This window comes from Schistocerca cancellata, chromosome 5, assembly GCF_023864275.1.
Source record: "Schistocerca cancellata isolate TAMUIC-IGC-003103 chromosome 5, iqSchCanc2.1, whole genome shotgun sequence".
Lineage (NCBI taxonomy): Eukaryota > Metazoa > Arthropoda > Insecta > Orthoptera > Acrididae > Schistocerca > Schistocerca cancellata.
Window position 1 is genome coordinate 608,215,266 of NC_064630.1, and position 18,349 is coordinate 608,233,614.

At 40.9% G+C, this 18,349-nt stretch overlaps 1 protein-coding gene across 1 annotated transcript in view; it reads left to right on the forward strand.

The window, feature by feature from the left end:
* Positions 1-7,347, forward strand: part of LOC126187715 (uncharacterized) — a 66,537-nt gene extending 59,190 nt beyond the window's left edge. The window contains exon 5 of the mRNA XM_049928958.1: positions 7,075-7,347. Within this exon, the coding sequence (XP_049784915.1) occupies positions 7,075-7,185 (111 nt within the window). The 3' untranslated portion in view covers positions 7,186-7,347. The remainder of the gene's footprint in view (positions 1-7,074) is intronic.
* The last annotated feature ends 11,002 nt before the right edge of the window (positions 7,348-18,349 follow it).

Sequence of the window (18,349 nt, forward strand, 5' to 3'; positions counted from 1 at the left end):
TGTTTTTACCTTTACTCTTGGTGTGCATGATTTTTCAGGACCATTTGTGTATTATTTATTACAGGTAGCTTGTCATCTGCAGCCAATCGAAAATCATGCACACCAAGTGTAAAGGTATTAACAAAAAGAAGCGAATTATTGTTTGAACTAAATATCCACAAAAGTTTGTGATCATTTAGTAAAAATGTTCACATTACAGGTCAAATAAAACGGAAACCTACTGATGAGGGAACAGTGGTGCTGAAACATGTTTGGATATTTGGAAGAAACGGTGTTTTTCATAACTGGCGGACCTTACATCCTATATTTTTAACTGCAAACACGGTAAACACAAGGAGCTGCAAGGCTAAATGGTGAATATACACGGAAATGGTTGGTTTTTTGTATTCCACTGAATAAAAAAATTTTATTATTGTTGTTATACTGCTTGGTACTTATTGAATGATCAGTTTATTTATTACAACAGTGAATATTTCAAGATAAGTTATATTAGTCCATATTTTGAAGACAGGTATATAGTTTTGTATAACTCTTGCATCTAAAATCATTTTAGATCACCTGCAATCAACACAAAGAAAAATTTTCCTTCCTTCCCCCCACCCCCGAAGTAATTCAGGTGCTTAACGGTTAAAGCTTCAATCAAGAAAAGTAACATATTCAAAAGGGAATATTAAGGATAAGTATAAATGAAGTATACATATCCTTTTTTTTTTGCACAATGTATCCACGGTGAAACAGGAGACTGAAAAGTCATAGATAATCAGAGGGTAGTCTAGTTCTGGAGAACAATACTGACTCACATCGATCACTCCCAAACGTCACGTATGAAAGAATTGCTGGAAATATGAGTTATGAGCAAAAGTATTAGATTATTCAAGTCTGTGGCCTGTCTGCACCAGAAATTCCCGCCATTATCTCAGTCGCCAACGACTGACTAGTTGCATCACAATCTGACACAGAAGGCTTTATGAAATTCTTTCAAGCAGTCTGCATTGATCACATACACTACTGGCCATTAAAATGGCTACACCAATAAGAAATGCATTTGATAAACGGGTATTCATTGGACAAATATATTATACTAGAACTGACATGTGATTACATTTTCACGCAATTTGGGTGCATAGATCCTGAGAAATCAGTACCCGGAACAACCACCTCTGGCCGTAATAACGGCCTTGATACCCCTGGGCATTGAGTCAAACAGAGTTTGGATGGCGTGTACACGTACAGCTGTCCCTGCAGCTTTAACACGATACCACAGTTCATCAAGAGTAGTGACTAGCGTAGTGTGACGAGCCAGTTGCTCGGCCACCATTGACCAGACGTTTTCAATTGGCGAGAGATCTGGAGAGTGTGCTGGGCAGGGCAGCAGTCGAACATCTTCTGTATCCAGAAAGGCCCGTGCAGGACCTGCAACATGCGGTCGTGCATTATCCTACTGAAATGTAGGGTTTCGCAGGGATCGAATGAAGGGTAGAGCCACGGGTCGTAACACATCTGAAATGTAACGCAAACTGTTCAAAGTACCGTCAACGCGAACAAGAGGTGACCGAGACGTGTGACCAGTGGCACTCCATACCATCACGCCGGCTGATACGCCAGTATGGCGATGACGAATGCACGCTTCCAATGTGCGTTCACCGCGATGTCGCCAAACACGGATGCGACCATCATGATGCTGTAAACAGAACCTGGATTCATCCGAAAAACTGACGTTTTGCCATTCGTGTACCCAGGTTCGTCGTTGAGTACTCCATCGCAGGCGCTCCTGTCTGTGATGCAGCGTCAAGGGTAACCGCAGCCACAGTCTCCGAGCCGATAGTCCATGCTGCTGCAGACGTCGTCGAACTGTTCGTGCAGATGGTTGTTGTCTTGCAAACGTCCCCTTCTGTTGACTCAGGGATCGAGGCGTGGCTGCACGATCCGTTACAGCCATGCGGATAAGATGCCTGTCATGTCGACTGCTAGTGATACGAGCACGGCGTTCCGTATTACCCTCCTGAACCCACCGATTCAATATTCTGCTAACAGTCATTGGATCTCGACCAACGCGAGCAGCAATGTCGCGATACGATAAACCGCAATCGCGATAGGCTACAATCCGGTCTTTATCAAAGTCGGAAACGTGATGGTACGCATTTCTCCTCCTTACACGAGACATCACAACAACGTTTCACCAGGCAACGCCGGTCAACTGCTGTTTGTGTATGAGAAATCGGTTGGAAACTTTTCTCATGTCAGCACGTTGTAGGTGTCACCACCGGTCTTTAACCTGGTGTGAATCTTCTGAAAAGCTAATCATTTGCATATCACAGCATCTTCTTCCTGTCTGTTAAATTTCGCGTCTGTAGCACTTCATCTTGATAGTGTAGCAAGTTTAATGGCCAATAGTGTAAATCGACAGCAGACGCCATTGGCTGATGGACCTGGTCTTGAGGGTAATCCACCGACCCAATTATCTACGTGTGCTTAAGTGACTCACGGTTGACCACAATATCGCACAAAAACGTAATTTTCGCGCGAGGGAATTAGATCGATATAATAGTATATTTTAATTCAGTATGAAACGTAATCTGTAAGAATAGCGTCTATAAGATGTCTACAATGCAGAAATTGGGAAAATGAACTGTTGATACTACCGTAAACTTATGAATATTACTTCATACTCATATTCAGAAGACTGGATTAGTTTTGCAAGTGAACTTCGTTTGAGTTTGTTATGAATAATATACGTGAATTATTGATGGTGGGTGGCAGGGGAGGGGGGGGGGGGAGGGGAGTGGGTGGTGGAGAGTTGAGATAGGCTTGCTATTATTATTATAGCACAAGGGAAGCAGTCTAGCAGATTCCACAGATCGATATTAGAGCTGCCACCTATAGTGCCAATATATGAAAGACAGGATCAGTATGTTTCTGCTAAGGTCAGCTTTCTCCCCCCAAACTCTCACGAATTACATTTTCTCCTAGCTTCATACATTGAACCGTAATTACGTATCTTAGGAACTTTGTTAATAAGATATATAATTAAGTGCCATCAACCATTATGTATAAGCCAAGGTGAACAGGCTCAAACGGATCTTACTTTAACTATTCCGTTGCAGAGGAACAATGTGTTGCACACGTGGACTAGCGGTAGCGGCACGGTAGCTCATCGTGGGCGTTCAGAAAAAAATTGAGTGTATCGGTCGGCGACAAACTTGAAACGCTGTCATGGGGCGCCAGCCTCGAATAAACGAAACGAACAATGACGAGATAATCCAAAAGAGGGTAGCGTTATTGATTAGTAATCAAAAGGTTCTTAGTCACGTGTTTGAACCCCGCTACTGCTTAAATTTTAAATAAAAACCATCAGCATTGGCGGCCGAATACTTGCGGCGGAAAGAGTCACCCTCATTCTGCTAATGCAGTGGTCAAAAATAGCGGAGGAGCGGACAGAGGTTTAGCATGCTCACCTACCATTGGAATGGGAAGCTGCCCACACGTGGAAGAATCAGAAATGATCAACGGCCTGGGGATGCAGAAGAAAATGAAACCATTGTATTAAAGACACATAACTTGTATCCTCTGGATATGAGGCCTTTAACTGGAAAAGTTTCAAGATAATCTCTCCATTGGCAATAGATTCCGCAATAGTCCCCCATTCGGATCTCCGGGAGGAGAAAGTGACCATGAGACAAAGACTGAATAACCGACGAAAGGATAACTTTCTCTAGTTGGGGGGTGGAATTTCAGAAGTTTGAACGTGGAGCTAGAAAATCTGAAAACGGAAACGCCAATGGTATGCAAGGTGAAATGGTAAGAATAAAAGGTTTTCTGGTCAGATGAGTGTAGGGTAATATCAACAGCAGCAGAAAATCGCACAACGAGAGTGGGATTCGTTATGAATAATAATGTAGATCAGAGAGTGAGTTACTGTGAACAATTCATTGATAGGATTGTTCTCTTCAGAATCGACAGCAAACCAACACCGAGTACGATAGTTCAGGTACACATCCCGACATCGCAAACTGATGATGAAGAGACAGAGAAAGTAAGGCCTATGTGAGAATACTGAATAGGCACTTTAGTCCATAAAGAGAAATGAAAATCTAATAATCGTGCGCGATCGGAATTCGGTTGTAGGGAAAGGAGTAGCAGAACTGGTAGTAGAAATGAGAGACGAGAAGTAATAATTGAGTTCTGTAATACACTTCAGCTAGTGGTAGCGTATGCTCTGTTCAAGAATCACAAGAGGAGGAAGTATACTCGCAAAATGCCGGGAGATAAGGGAAGATTTCAGTTAGATTACTTCTTGGTCAGGCAGAGATTCCGAAATCAGATACTGGATTGTAAGGTGTACCAAGGAGCAGATATAAACTCACATGACAATTTAGTAGTGACAAAGAAGGGGCTGAAATTTAAGGAACTAGACTGGAACAATCAATACCCAAGGAAGTGGGACACAGAAGTACTAAGGAATTAAGAGATACGCTTGTAGTTTTCTGAAGCTATAGATACCGCAACAATGCTTAGCAGGCAGTTCAGTTGAGGAGAAATGGACATCTCTAAATACGACAGTCACAGAATTTGGAAAGAAAAACATGAGTGCAAAGAAGGTAATTGCGAAGAAGCTACAGGGTGTTTCAAAAATGACCGGTATATTTGAAACGGCAATAAAAACTAAACGAGCAGCGATAGAAATACACCGTTTGTTGCAATATGCTTGGGACAACAGTACATTTTCAGGCAGACAAACTTTCGAAATTACAGTAGTTACAATTTTCAACAACAGATGGCGCTGCGGTCTGGGAAACTCTATAGTACGATATTTTCCACATATCCACCATGCGTAGCAATAATATGGCGTAGTCTCTGAATAAAATTACCCGAAACCTTTGACAACGTGTCTGGCGGAATGGCTTCACATGCAGATGAGATGTACTGCTTCAGCTGTTCAATTGTTTCTGGATTCTGGCGGTACACCTGGTCTTTCAAGTGTCCCCACAGAAAGAAGTCACAGGGGTTCATGTCTGGCGAATAGGGAGGCAAATCCACGCTGCCTCCTGTATGTTTCGGATAGCCCAAAGCAATCACACGATCATCGAAATATTCATTCAGGAAATTAAAGACGTCGGCCGTGCGATGTGGCCGGGCACCATCTTGCATAAACCACGAGGTGTTCGCTGTGTCGTCTAAGGCAGTTTGTACCGCCACAAATTCACGAAGAATGTCCAGATAGCGTGATGCAGTAATCGTTTCGGATCTGAAAAATGGGCCAATGATTCCTTTGGAAGAAATGGCGGCCCAGACCAGTACTTTTTGAGGATGCAGGGACGATGGGACTGCAACATAGGGCTTTTCGGTTCCCCATATGCGCCAGTTCTGTTTATTGACGAAGCCGTCCAGGTAAAAATAAGCTTCGTCAATAAACCAAATGCTGCCCACATGCATATCGCCGTCATCAATCCTGTGCACTATATCGTTAGCGAATGTCTCTCGTGCAGCAATGGTAGCGGCGCTGAGGGGTTGCCGCATTTGAATTTTGTATGGATAGAGGTGTAAACTCTAGCGCATGAGACGATACGTGGACGTTGGCGTCATTTGGACCGCAGCTGCAACACGGCGAACGGAAACCCGAGGCCGCTGTTGGATCACCTGCTGCACTAGCTGCGCGTTGCCCTCTGTGGTTGCTGTACGTGGTCGCCCTACCTTTCCAGCACGTTCATCCGTCACGTTCCCAGTCCGTTGAAATTTTTCAAACAGATCCTTTATTGTATCGCTTTTCGGTCCTTTGGTTACATTAAACCTCCGTTGAAAACTTCGTCTTGTTGCTACAACACTGTGTTCTAGGCGGTGGAATTCCAACACCAGAAAAATCCTCTGTTCTAAGGAATAAACCATGTTGTCTACAGCACACTTGCACGTTGTGAACAGCACACGCTTACAGCAGAAAGACGACGTACGGAATGGGGCACCCACAGACTGCGTTGTCTTCTATATCTTTCACATCACTTGCAGCGCCATCTGTTGTTGAAAATTGTAACTACTGTAATTTCGAAAGTTTGTCCGCCTGAAAATGTACTGTTGTCCCAAGCATATTGCAACAAACGGTGTATTTCTAACGCTGCTCCTTTAGTTTTTATTGCCGTTTCAAATATACCGGTCATTTTTGAAACACCCTGTATGTGTAACTAAAGAAATTCTTCAGTTGATCGATGAAAGAAGGAAGTAGAAAAACGTTAAGAAAAATTCAGTAATACAGTCGCTGAGGAATTTAATAAATAGGAAGTGCAAGAAAGCTATGGCAAAATTGCTGCATGAAATGTGAAGAAACCGAAAAAGATTGTCCAAAGGACTAACTGAGTCTTTAGAAAAGACAAACCAACTTCCAGTGAAATTAAAAGCAGGGGGTGCAATGGTAATACCACTGTTAAATTCAAAGGAGAGAGCGGATAATTTGTAAAGAGTACACAGAAGTCTCCTATAGGGGGAAGCCTTGCTTGTGACAGAAGAAGAAACGGGAATCGATGTAGAAGAGATAGGGGTTGCAGTAATAGAATCATGATTTCAAAGACCTTTGAAAGACTTAAGATCAAATAAGGTAGAGGGAATAGATAACATTCTATCAGAATTTCTGAAATAATTGAGGCAAGTACCAAAGAAATGAATATTCATGTTTCTGTGTAGATGTATGAGTCTGGCGATATACCATCTGAGTTTTGGAAAAAAATCATCTACACAACTGCGAAAATTTCAAGAGCCATCACGAACTGTGTCGTAACGTTATCAAACGCTATCTAGAGTTTCTTTTCACGTTCCCGCTTTTATATAACAACTACGTTTAGGAATAATTCGGCAGTTTATTTTATACGTGTAAGATACGAAGTGCAAAAATCTGAATACAAATGGTTGAGTGTAACCAAGACGTATAACGAAGCGCTTTTACGGTCTGTACAATTAGCTACAGAGGAGGCTAATATTTTTGACACTACTTTACTTTTGTTTGGGATATTTGTCGCTATATTTCGTTAAAAATTCTCGCATTTTTACTTCTCTTATTTTTATAGTTACTTATTTATTTATTTGTTTCAGTCGAGGCTGACGAGCTCAACATACCTGTGGAATGACATTGAAAACTGGAATGACGGTGTATTCAACGTCCTCCTGGGAGAAATATTGCATCACATAACATATCCATTCTAGAACATGACTTTAAATTTTTAATAAAAACACGTAAAAATACCTCCATAATTTTATTTTTCAAATACACGTAAATTAACAGTATGTTAGTACGTTGAACAATAGATATACGATATCACTTCGAGTACTGTGAAATTATCTCTTAATATGATGAAATAAATGTGAGCTGTACAAAAAAATTTCCGGGGAATTATTTCTCTTCTGTCCCGATAATTCAAGAGATAAGTAACAGCACCGATTCGATGGTACGTACCACTATATTCTTAGTGCCGGAAAATACGGAATGAGATAACTCGTCAAGATTCTGTCTGTCTTAGTTGCCCAAACGTCCTTGGCTGTATACTCCATCATTCTGACAGATGACAGCTAAGTAACTACGTCACATAGAGTTTCGTCGTTTGCTTCTCTCAATCTTTTCAATCTACTTATTGTGAAAAGTAAAAGAATTCCGTTCGGCCTAACAGCAGTCTGAAGAGAAAAAATTTTGTAATTTTTTGTCACCATGTAACCTAATCATGTCGCTGCGGTAGCCAGATAGCTCATTGTCCCGGAAGATGCGACGGTCATCAGTACACATGCCCTTACTGAAAAGTGATGGTGGATCGATTAGTAATGTGTCTCACGGCATTACATATTAAATTTTGACTACATTCCTCCGCCTTTTTTCTCATTTACGATATAAATTTTAAGATAAACTATTTTGTTCATAGAATCACAGATAGTCATTTCCCAGCCGAGTATCAGAGCCCAGTGTACCTGTGCAATGAAATTCCGTTTAATATTCTTAACGCTGTGGCTCTACGACGCACAGCTTTCTATTGACTTGCGGAGTACCAGGAACTGCACAAGATTAGAAAAAGACGTTGTGCCAGACATGTATGGAGCTAAAAGAAAGTTATAAGCTGCAGTCAAACCAGAACGAGACAGTAGGGAAAAAATAAGTAAACTGCTTATTATTTCAAAAGTAATGGAAAAAAGTGTTAATACATTTACCCCACTGTGAGACAAGACGCTCAATGTCTTCATGGAAAAATGTTTGCGATTGACTGCTGAACCACGATTGTACCCAGATGCGCTAATCTTCATCGGAAGCAAATCGACGGCTACGAATGTATTTCTTCAGGGCTCCAAAAAGATGGAAATCACATGGGGAGAGATTGGAACTGAATAGAGAATGTGTAAAGGCTTTCTAGCGAAAATTATGAATCGTAACCGATACAACGTTGACAACATGTGGACAGAACACTTAGAAGGTACAACAACTCTACTAAACTGCAAGTACTAACCGCATGTACTAAGCTTGTTCTTCCTCTTCTGGAATATTGTTGTGTAATATGAGATTCTTACAGGATAATATTGATGGAGCACGTCCAAAAAATTCGAAGAAAGTCATGTGGTATTAACAACAAAAAGGGGGAGAGAGTGTCTGAGGGTGGCAGCAAACATTTTTCACTCTGGCGAGATCTTTTCACGAAATTTAATTGAACAACTTTCACCTCCCAATGCCCTAATATGAAACCCAACCCCAGGCTTAAACAATGCTTAAACTAACTTAAGCTAAGGACAACACACACACCCATGTCCGGGGGAGGACTCGAACCGCGGACGGGGGGGCGGGGGGGGGAGTTAAAATAAGGGATATCAGAGCTTGCACGTAAGTATTTAGTGTTGATGTTTCTCGCGTGATAATCAAAGAAAGGACGATGAAAAAAAGTCTAGTCTGAAAGTGGGTCTATGAACCGCGTCTCTAATATTTCCACGTGAATTGTAGAGTAGTGGTGCATGCGCCGATATTATGTGCGTCCTATGCCTGTAGGATGCTGTATAGTGTATTATTTAATAAAAATAATAATCAAACTTCCTGGCAAATTAACACTGTGTGCCGGACCGAGACTTGAACTCGGGATCTTTGCCTTTCGCGGGCAAGTGCTCTATCATCTGAGCTACCCAAGCACGACTCACGCCCCGTCCTCACAGCTTTACTTCTGCCAGTACCTCGTCTCCTACCTTCCAAACTTCACAGAAGCTCTCCTGAGAACCTTGCAGAACTAGCACTCCTGAAAGAAAGGATATTGCGGAGACATGGCTTAGCCACAGCCTGGGGGATATTTCCAGAATGAGATTTCCACTCCGCAGCGGAGTGTGCCCTTATATGAAACTTCCTGGCAGATTAAATCTGTGTGCCGGACCGAGAGTCGAACTCGGGACCTTTGCCTTTCACGGGAAAGTGCTCTACCATCTGAGCTACCCGAGTACGACTCATTCTGGAAACATCCTCCAGGCTGTGGCTAAGCCATGTCTCCACAATATCGTTTCTTTCAGGAATGCTAGTTCTGTAAGGTTCGCAGGAGAGCTTCTGTGAAGTTTGGAAGGTAGGACACGAGGTACTGGCAGAAGTAAAGCTGTGATGCGGGGGCGTCAGTCGTGCATGGGTACCTCAGATGGTAGAGCACTTGCCCGCGAAAGGTAAAGTTCCCGAGTTCGAGTCTCGGTCCGGCACATAGTTTTAATCTGCCGTGAAGTTTCATATCAGCGCACCCTCCGCTGCAGAGTAAAAATCTCATTCTGGAAAAATAATAATGTTGTTCTTTCATTTATAGCTACTATTACCGCTGCTGTAGCATGTGCCTCCAGTCCTTCATATTTTGCGAGTATGTGTGTTATTACAGAGCGTTCCACGCGTTTGTCTTATGAGTTAATAGTTTCCTCCGACGGGAACAATGTTAAAGTGAAACAGGGTTGGCCGTTGATGAGCAGAGAACAGTTAACCAGCATTCGATTCGACTGGCTCGCGTTCTGGAATGCTTTGCTGCGCGTCTATTAGTGAGATTCACGTTAAGTTTAAGACACGAACTGGGGCGACAAAAGTCATAGGATGCCTCCTAATGTCCTGTCGGACCTCCTTTTGTGCCACGTAGTGCAGCCACTCGACTTGACATGGACCCATCAAGCAGTTGGAATTCACCACTCACCAGCAGATATTGAGCCATATTGCCTTAACATCCATCCATAATAGCGAAGTGTTGCCCGTACAGAATTCTGCGCATGAAGTGACTTCTCGATTATCTCTCATAATTGTTCGACTGAGTTAATGTCGTGCAATCTGGTTGGCCCAATCATTCGCTCGAACTGTCCAGAATGTTCTTCAAACCAGTCACGAATAACTAAAGTCCGGTGACAAGGCCCACTGTCGTCCATAAAAAATTCCATCGTTGTCTGAGAACATGAAGGCAATTAAAGGCTCCAAATGGTCTCCAAGTAGTCGAACATAACCATTTCCAGTCAATGATCGATTCATTTGGACCGGAGGACCCAGTCCATTACATGTAAACACAGCCGTCACCAAAATAGAGGCAACACGTGCTTGCACTGTGGCTTGTTGACAACTTGGGTCCATGGTTTCGTGGGGTCTGCATCACATTCGAATCCGAACATCAATTATTACCACGAGAAATCGGGACTCAACTGACCACGCCAAGGTTTTCCTGTCGTCTGGGGTCCAACCGCTGTGGTCACGGGCCCAGGAGAGGCGCTGCAGGCGATGTCGTGCTGTTTTCAAAGGCGCTCGCGTCAGTCATCATCTTCCATAACCTATTGACGACAAATTTCGCCGCACTCTAATAACAGATAAGTTCGTCGCAATTCCCACACTGATATCTGCGGTTATTTCACACGGTTGTCTGTTAGCGGTGACAACTCGGCGCCAGCACCGCTTCTCACGGTCTTTAAGTGAAGACCATCAGCCGCTGTGTTGTCCATGGTGAGAGGTAATGCCTGAAATTTGGTGTTATCGGCACGCTCTTGATACTTTGGATTTACCTAATGATTTCCTAAATGGGATGTCCCATGCGTCTACCTGCAAATACCACTCCGCGTTCAAAGTCTGTAAGGTACCCGTCGTGCGGCCTTAATCACTTCGGAAATCTTTTCACATGGACCACCTGAGTACTAATGACAGCTCCGCCAATGCACTGCCCTTTAATACATTGTGTGCGCGGTACTACTGGCATCTGTATATACGCATATCGCAACACCATTAGTTTCATCGCCTCAGTGTAGATTACAGTTAACTTGGCTGGAGAACAGTAATTTGTGTTAAGTCAGAATTAATTTTCTTTTTTTTCTACTGACAAGGAATACTGCAACAGAAATGTGTTCTGTTATAATTTTTATGAAAAGTTGTCAACAACTAAGGCGATTGTTTAAACGATTTCAAATGATGACACCATCCTTATCTGCATCCATGCCCTAATCACCGATAAACCTTAAGAACAACAATGATAGTGATAATAAACGTTCAGTTAGAAGATTCCTTCAGTAACTTTTGGAGGATTAAAACTCCCACATAAAGATGTCCTCTCTGCTTTTATTTGCACTGAACTCTTCAGCGACAAGCATTGATGCTTCTCTCGTATATTTTATAACCTTCCATCAGGCTATCATTTCGGTCTTTTCTTATTACGATGAATCATATCAGTATATTATACTGAATACAAACTATGAACATCAGAGTAAATAATACCACATATTTCACAATCATTTTACACTTTGTTTACTTGCTGCAAATTTAACAGTTTTGTCAACTCTTTTTCTCATCAAACTTAGCCTCTTTGAAATTCGATTGCTCCTTTTAAACTGAAGTCAACAAAGTAACTAACTGCTGAACAGGGATACAAATGCCTCTTCTGTTAGTACAGAGAATTCCTGGCAATATTAAAAAAGTTTTCCCAGCCGTTTCCCGTAACAGCGTGGACTAATGAGATAATTCATCTTGCAAGGTTACTGAGAGCCTCTTACTGTCAATGGTGCGTAGCACCTTCTTTGTATTCATGTTTCATTGAAATGTCGGAATCCCTTTAATACTTGGTTGAGGTTCGCAATCAAACATCGTCGGAATTTAGTTCTGACAAGGCTGCTTAACGCTTTAAACACTTGGCCAGTTTATGTCACTAATCTATTGCCACACCGCAATATTACACACATTAACAGACAAGTCAGGAAGTTCCTAGCTATGGTCGTTGATAAAGCCTTAACAAGTGTTTGATTAAAAGAGAAACTCCTGATTTCTACGGTGACTATGGCAGTCCACCACCTCAAAATAAACACGAAAATGTGGAAGAAGGATTCGCAATCGCACCGTATGATATCAGCCATCTGGAGTGCTTTTGAGAGAGGGCAGTGGGTATGAAAAAAATATTACTGATAGTTTATCGTGCGATACGACTGATTCGGTGACATTGGCGACAGGAGGTCAAACCAAAAATTGGAAGCACCTACCGCACTCTGAAGAAAGAATGAATAAAAATAAACTTCCATAGGAAACATTGGGTGCCTGTATTTATAGTTCATTCTTCATCTTATTGTTTGGATGCAGAATGCCTTTCCCGTTTCTTGGCAACTTACATATGTGTGCAGTTCGCAGGGAAAATGCGAACAAATCAACGTGTTTCGTGAGTGCGATAACAATGAAAATTCGTATATCTTAGTACGGTGTGTATAGGCTAAGAAAAGCGTTAACAACGAAGTACTACGGAAACAAGGACTGTGTTCGAACAAAATTATAATAATGTACAAAAAAGAACTATCATGAACTTTAACGAATTATCTAGAATCACCTCACACTTACAGAAACTGACCGAACGAAATGCGAGGAACTTTCAAAATGGGCGAAAAAAAAATACGAATAATGTCGTTTACATGTTAACAGTCGGTGGTTATTGTGACCACGGTGGATTTTCTCAGAACCGTTTTTTGTCTGTCCTCGCTTTTCTAGCACCTGTCACTCTCCGTTGTTGCACAGAAATTCTTAATTTATGAGAGCATATAAGACGTTAACGGTCATTAGATGAAAACTTTAAGCCGCATATTGCATTAGCTTTATAATAAGCAGCCTAATGAACGTATGCGACTGAAGTGGCGGCATATCAATTGACATGACTTTTGGGAACAAACTGTAAGCGTACGAAAGAAACAGGGGGAATTCGAAATACTATATGTTGACTGGTGGTTTTAAGAATATATCGACATGAAAAACGAAAAAGAATACCATTAAACTGTTTGATACAAAGATTGACAGTGCACTCCTGTCGTCATAATTGAAGCATGCACTATGACCAGATTCACTTGAATCTGAATCCCATAAAACAGTGCACGTGGTAATAGCTGACGCTTCTCGAATGCTGGATTTTCAGAATGTCTGTAATACTTACGTTTAGAATCTCATTTACAGTTCACTGAGAGTGTCCGTGACTAAAATAAAATACGATGAATCATGCAACTATTAAGTCAGTTTTCTCTTTTTGTGTTTTCTTTTATGTAAAGATTGCAGACAAAGGAATATTACTCTAGATCATGTAAGATTTTGTTTTGAAAAATTGCCTTTTTATATTTTCTTTCAAGGAGTCTACGAGTTAGTACCGGGTACAGTGGTGTCACCTGCTTTTCTGACATTCAGAGCTAGATGGTCGTTCGTCTTTGACAACTGTGGGCGGAAAATCCGAAACGTAGCTCATGATCCTTCTGTGGTAGCTCGTAATACTATTGCATAGTACTAACGTTAGTAATTATTATTGCGAGGTTATAGTTACTACCCTGCTGACCACATTTCGGGTAGAGTAGATAAACTTGTACGAAGCAGGCCAGCTGTTGTAACAAAACAGGAGTGTCATGAGTTCCGCCTGTCAGTGCATGAAGTAAGAAAACTTGGTGAAGACTGGAGAGTAATAGACGTGAAATCTCTACCTAAATGTCACATAAGTCTCTCTCTCTCTCCCTCTCTCCCTCTCTCTCTCTCTCTTTCTCTCTCTCTCTCTCGCGCATGTTGCAACTGGCCACCAGGTGCAAGTCGATTTATGGGACGCTATTTAGTCGACTTTCTCGTCGATGATTATGAAATTATGATAAGGACAATATAACAGCCAGCGCCCGAGCAGAGAAAGTCTGCGATCTGGCTGCGAATGGAACCCAAACTCCTTCAGTCACAATGCCCCCGCAGCTGATGTAAGTGAAATGAAACCAATTCTCATATACAACTACGAAACTATAGGAAACACTCTATTCTACAGGCCCCAGAAACATGTATAAGAGCAGAAGTCTTTTCCAAAACGCAGATGGACAATTAAGAAACTCATTCCTTAACCATGATTTGAAATACTTCCCAGCCAACCAATCTCAGACGATAAGCAGAAAGATGTTGATGGTTTACTGTAAATTATTTTCGCAGAAAACTGGTGACATCTTGAGGACATCGTATACACCTATCACTGACGATGTACCTATATTGTTCAACACAGGGGTAGAGTAAATTGCTTGTGATTGTTTAGAAGAAGATTCTAGTTATATCTTTAAGTGTAACAGTTACCTCAAGGAGTAGGTAACTGCACTGTTACATCGTTGTGGTCTGTCATGATGATTTTGAATATTTTAAATAATTGTGAAGCAATAAAAAACAATCGGAACTTTCGGTAAAACGGTGAAAAGAAATAACAGTCTTACAGCTGCCAATTTACACTTTTTTCTAGGATATCAAATGCTAAGTTGCTACAAATACGTAATATGATACAGTATTGCGAGCATTATACAATAAGATGTAAGTTATTTTGAAAAAAAAAGATATCTGCTTTTGGAAATCATTCAAAACGGAGTATGTCCAAACGGTTCATGCAAATGAGCACATGTTCATATTTAAGTGTACTTTTTAATGAAATATTTTCATTGTAGATTTTATTTGCAGATATGAACTGCCTTTTGGCACAAAAGTGAAGGCGTTTGTGTTGCAACATATTATTTTCGTTTCTCTCTGCATGTCTCCTCAACTGCGGTTGGGGAGTGGTAGTGCAGCAGTCTCTCGGCAACAAATTTTCAACGGGAGCGAGATCTGCTGAAAGTGACGGCCATGGTTATAGCCGAATATCTTTTGTACCGAGGTATATGAGGGCAGTATGGGCAACAACAACGGCTGGTTATCAAGTCGTACTCAGATGACAGGCACAGATACGTTACTTCATACTGTTTTAACTCTGTGCCGTAATTCGTCAGTCGTAGTAGCTGATGAGTGGTGTCGTTCCTGTATCCCTGCAAATCGTATCCAGATGCTTCCGGTGGGTGAAGCAGTGGAGAAAGTGCTTGTCCGGACAACAGTCTAAGGCACTCTCATCTGGGTACGTCAGGACACCACTGAAATTATGCATTCCTGCTTTATCTTGTTGAAAGTTAGCGTCACGAGGACGTCAAAGATAGGGGACAGCGCCGAAGTTCACACCTATGAAACGTAGTAGCTGCTGTTTCAATTTGCAGCTGTGTGAAACAGCTCTGCCTGTGTTTTGTTCTGAGCGCCACTCCATACCACCACGCCACATGCTACTGCCATATGACGATGTCGAATACAATCTGGCAACGTACATTCGTCTTTGAGACTTGATACATAAGAAAGCCGTGATATCCTGTGCTGAACCGCGACAAGGAGCCACTCAAGTGATGTCAATTTAGCACTACTATTGGCGCTCCCCTATTGTTGCTTCAATGGAAGCGACAATAACAGTAGCTTTGCTGACACCCCTTATCGCTCTGTACTGTGTGGCACTGACCATGTGAATATTTGTTTTCTGTAAACGAAATAACTTCGTGAGTCGAGGTATGTGAAATGAATGCAAGGTACTGTATGTCCGAACAAATATCTCGGCCCTCTCGGGCACTAGTCGCACAGGGCCACTGAAATCCTGAGTGACGTCCTGTATGATTCTACTGAATCCATCGATTCCATTAAATAAATTAGAAGCATTAGGGGTAGCTAATGACTGGTTTCGATCATAACTAACACATAGGGTACAAAGAGAAGAGATAACACATACCTCAAATAGATCTAAACATTTGGTAAAACAGTTATCAGAACCAAAATACATTATTATAGGGGTTCCGCAAGGTAGCATATTAGGACCAATACTGTTCCTGATATACACCAATGACTTTCCCAGTAGAGTTACTCATGGTGAAAAAATTCTCTTCGCTGATGACAGCAGTATTATAGTTACTGAAAAAACAAGAGAACTCCTTGCCAAGAAAGCAAATGAAACTCCCAAGGAAGTTTATGATTGGTCAAAAGGTAATAAAGTGACATTGAACATAAAGAAAACTAGTGCCATGAATTTCAGTTTGAAGAGGAAAAATGACAATGTTAAATTAAATGCAGATAACACCTATATAGACTGTGTAACAAACGCTAAATTTCTAGGAATGAGTATTGATTCTCAGTTGAAGTGGTGTGAACACACTACGGTACTTGCAAATAGAATGTCATCAACATGTTATGCCCTTATAATCCTATCATCAGTGTGTAACATGCAGTGTCTTTTAGTTACATATTATTCATATGTACACTCAGTTCTTAGCTATGGCATTCTTTTTTGAGGAACAAATGCACTAAACATGAACAGTTTTCAAACTCCAGAAAAGAGCCATAAGAATAATAGCCAAACATACTAGTCGAGCTCATTGTAATGATATGTTCAGAACACTGGGGATTTTAACTGCTCCATGTGAATACATTTACCAGTCATTTATACACATTAAAAATAAAGTTGGTAATTCCTGCACAAACAGCTGCTTCCATGGCCATTCAACAAGAGATAGACTCAACTTACATTTACCAAGAAAAAATAAACATAAAACTCAAAACAGCATTTTGTACCAAGGAATAAAACTGTACAATAAATTTCCAAAAGAATTAAAGAAATTGCAAAATTACACTTATTTAAAAAGGCAGTTAAAAAGTACCTGTTACGCAATGCATTTTATACCTTGAAGGATTACTTAGCTAAAACAGAGTAGTGGTTTGATAAAAAATGTTATACAAATAAATAATAATAATAATGATTATAAAATATCCAACATTCCACATAACATCTTCACTTTATATTTTTTCCTTCTTCTTTTCCTCTCTAGAAGTAATTACCACCAAGCTATGCATAGCACAATAATAACACCTCTTCTTCTTTCTGAGCTCAACTTCTCACTCATTATGGAGGGATGCTGACTCAGTTTTTCAGGATACCAAATGGGAAGTTGTAGTACAGAAAATGGCCCAGAGATGGCCAGTGTGTGTGTGTGTGTGTGTGTGTGTGTGTGTGTGTGTGTGTGTAATGAGTAAAGTGTTACGAAACAATGTGTGTATAGTGTGTGCCGTGACTGATAGTGAGATATGTGTGAACAATGTGGAATTGCATTATTTAATAAGTTATTTGTAAAAAAAGTACTGTATACCAGGAGTAAATCTAATGATTGTCTCTAACTAGAAGTCTGTAAATATATGTGTATACCAATTAGTTTATTTTAAATTGGTCTAAATTTGTAAATACTTTGTCATGTCCTATATCCTTGTGAAAAGAGATCTACGGATGCATAAAACTACTACTACTACTACTACTACAACTACATATTCGCACGACATTCGAGGAACACGAACCAATAACTGTGGTCTCGATAAGCCATCATCCAACCACATACGAATTCTGTCTTAAGGTGATAGATGTTTTTCGTTTTTACACGAGGCATAATGACCGCACAAGAAACAAACATTCAAATATAATTTCTGAGTGAGACAGCTGCTGTTTAATCTCTAATTAAACAGGCTGTCATGGGTATAAGTGCAGATATTTTTATATGTGGTACCTTAATGTGTATATATATATCGATGTATTGGTTGTTCTTCTCTGTGTCGAACAGTCTTTCTGCAAATACGTCACATAATTTACAACCCAATATTTTCAGCATGGTTGCAACTGCACCACCATGTGGATTACGCCTGTCAATATAGACGAACCTTTAGCGGCCACGAGTCAACATTTCAACACCTGTTGTCCAGGGGAAAGTAAGCATTAATGGTTTGCTTTTGCCACTTGTACTTGGAGGCGTTACCCAACCCAAAACATACGACTTGTAACAGCCATAATTAATAGTCAGAAAATGACATAATACTCACGTAATATTGTTTGGTACACTATCCTGTGTCACCAGTGGAAATTTCTGCACTTATGGCTGTTGCGCTCTGTATATATATTGTAGAAGATGTCACAGTAACACGCTTTGTGCGATTCTGTTTAAAATGACAATCATTTGCATTTCCAGGTTATTAGGTCACATCATGGCAATTCCGCGTTTGTGCAAATCATTT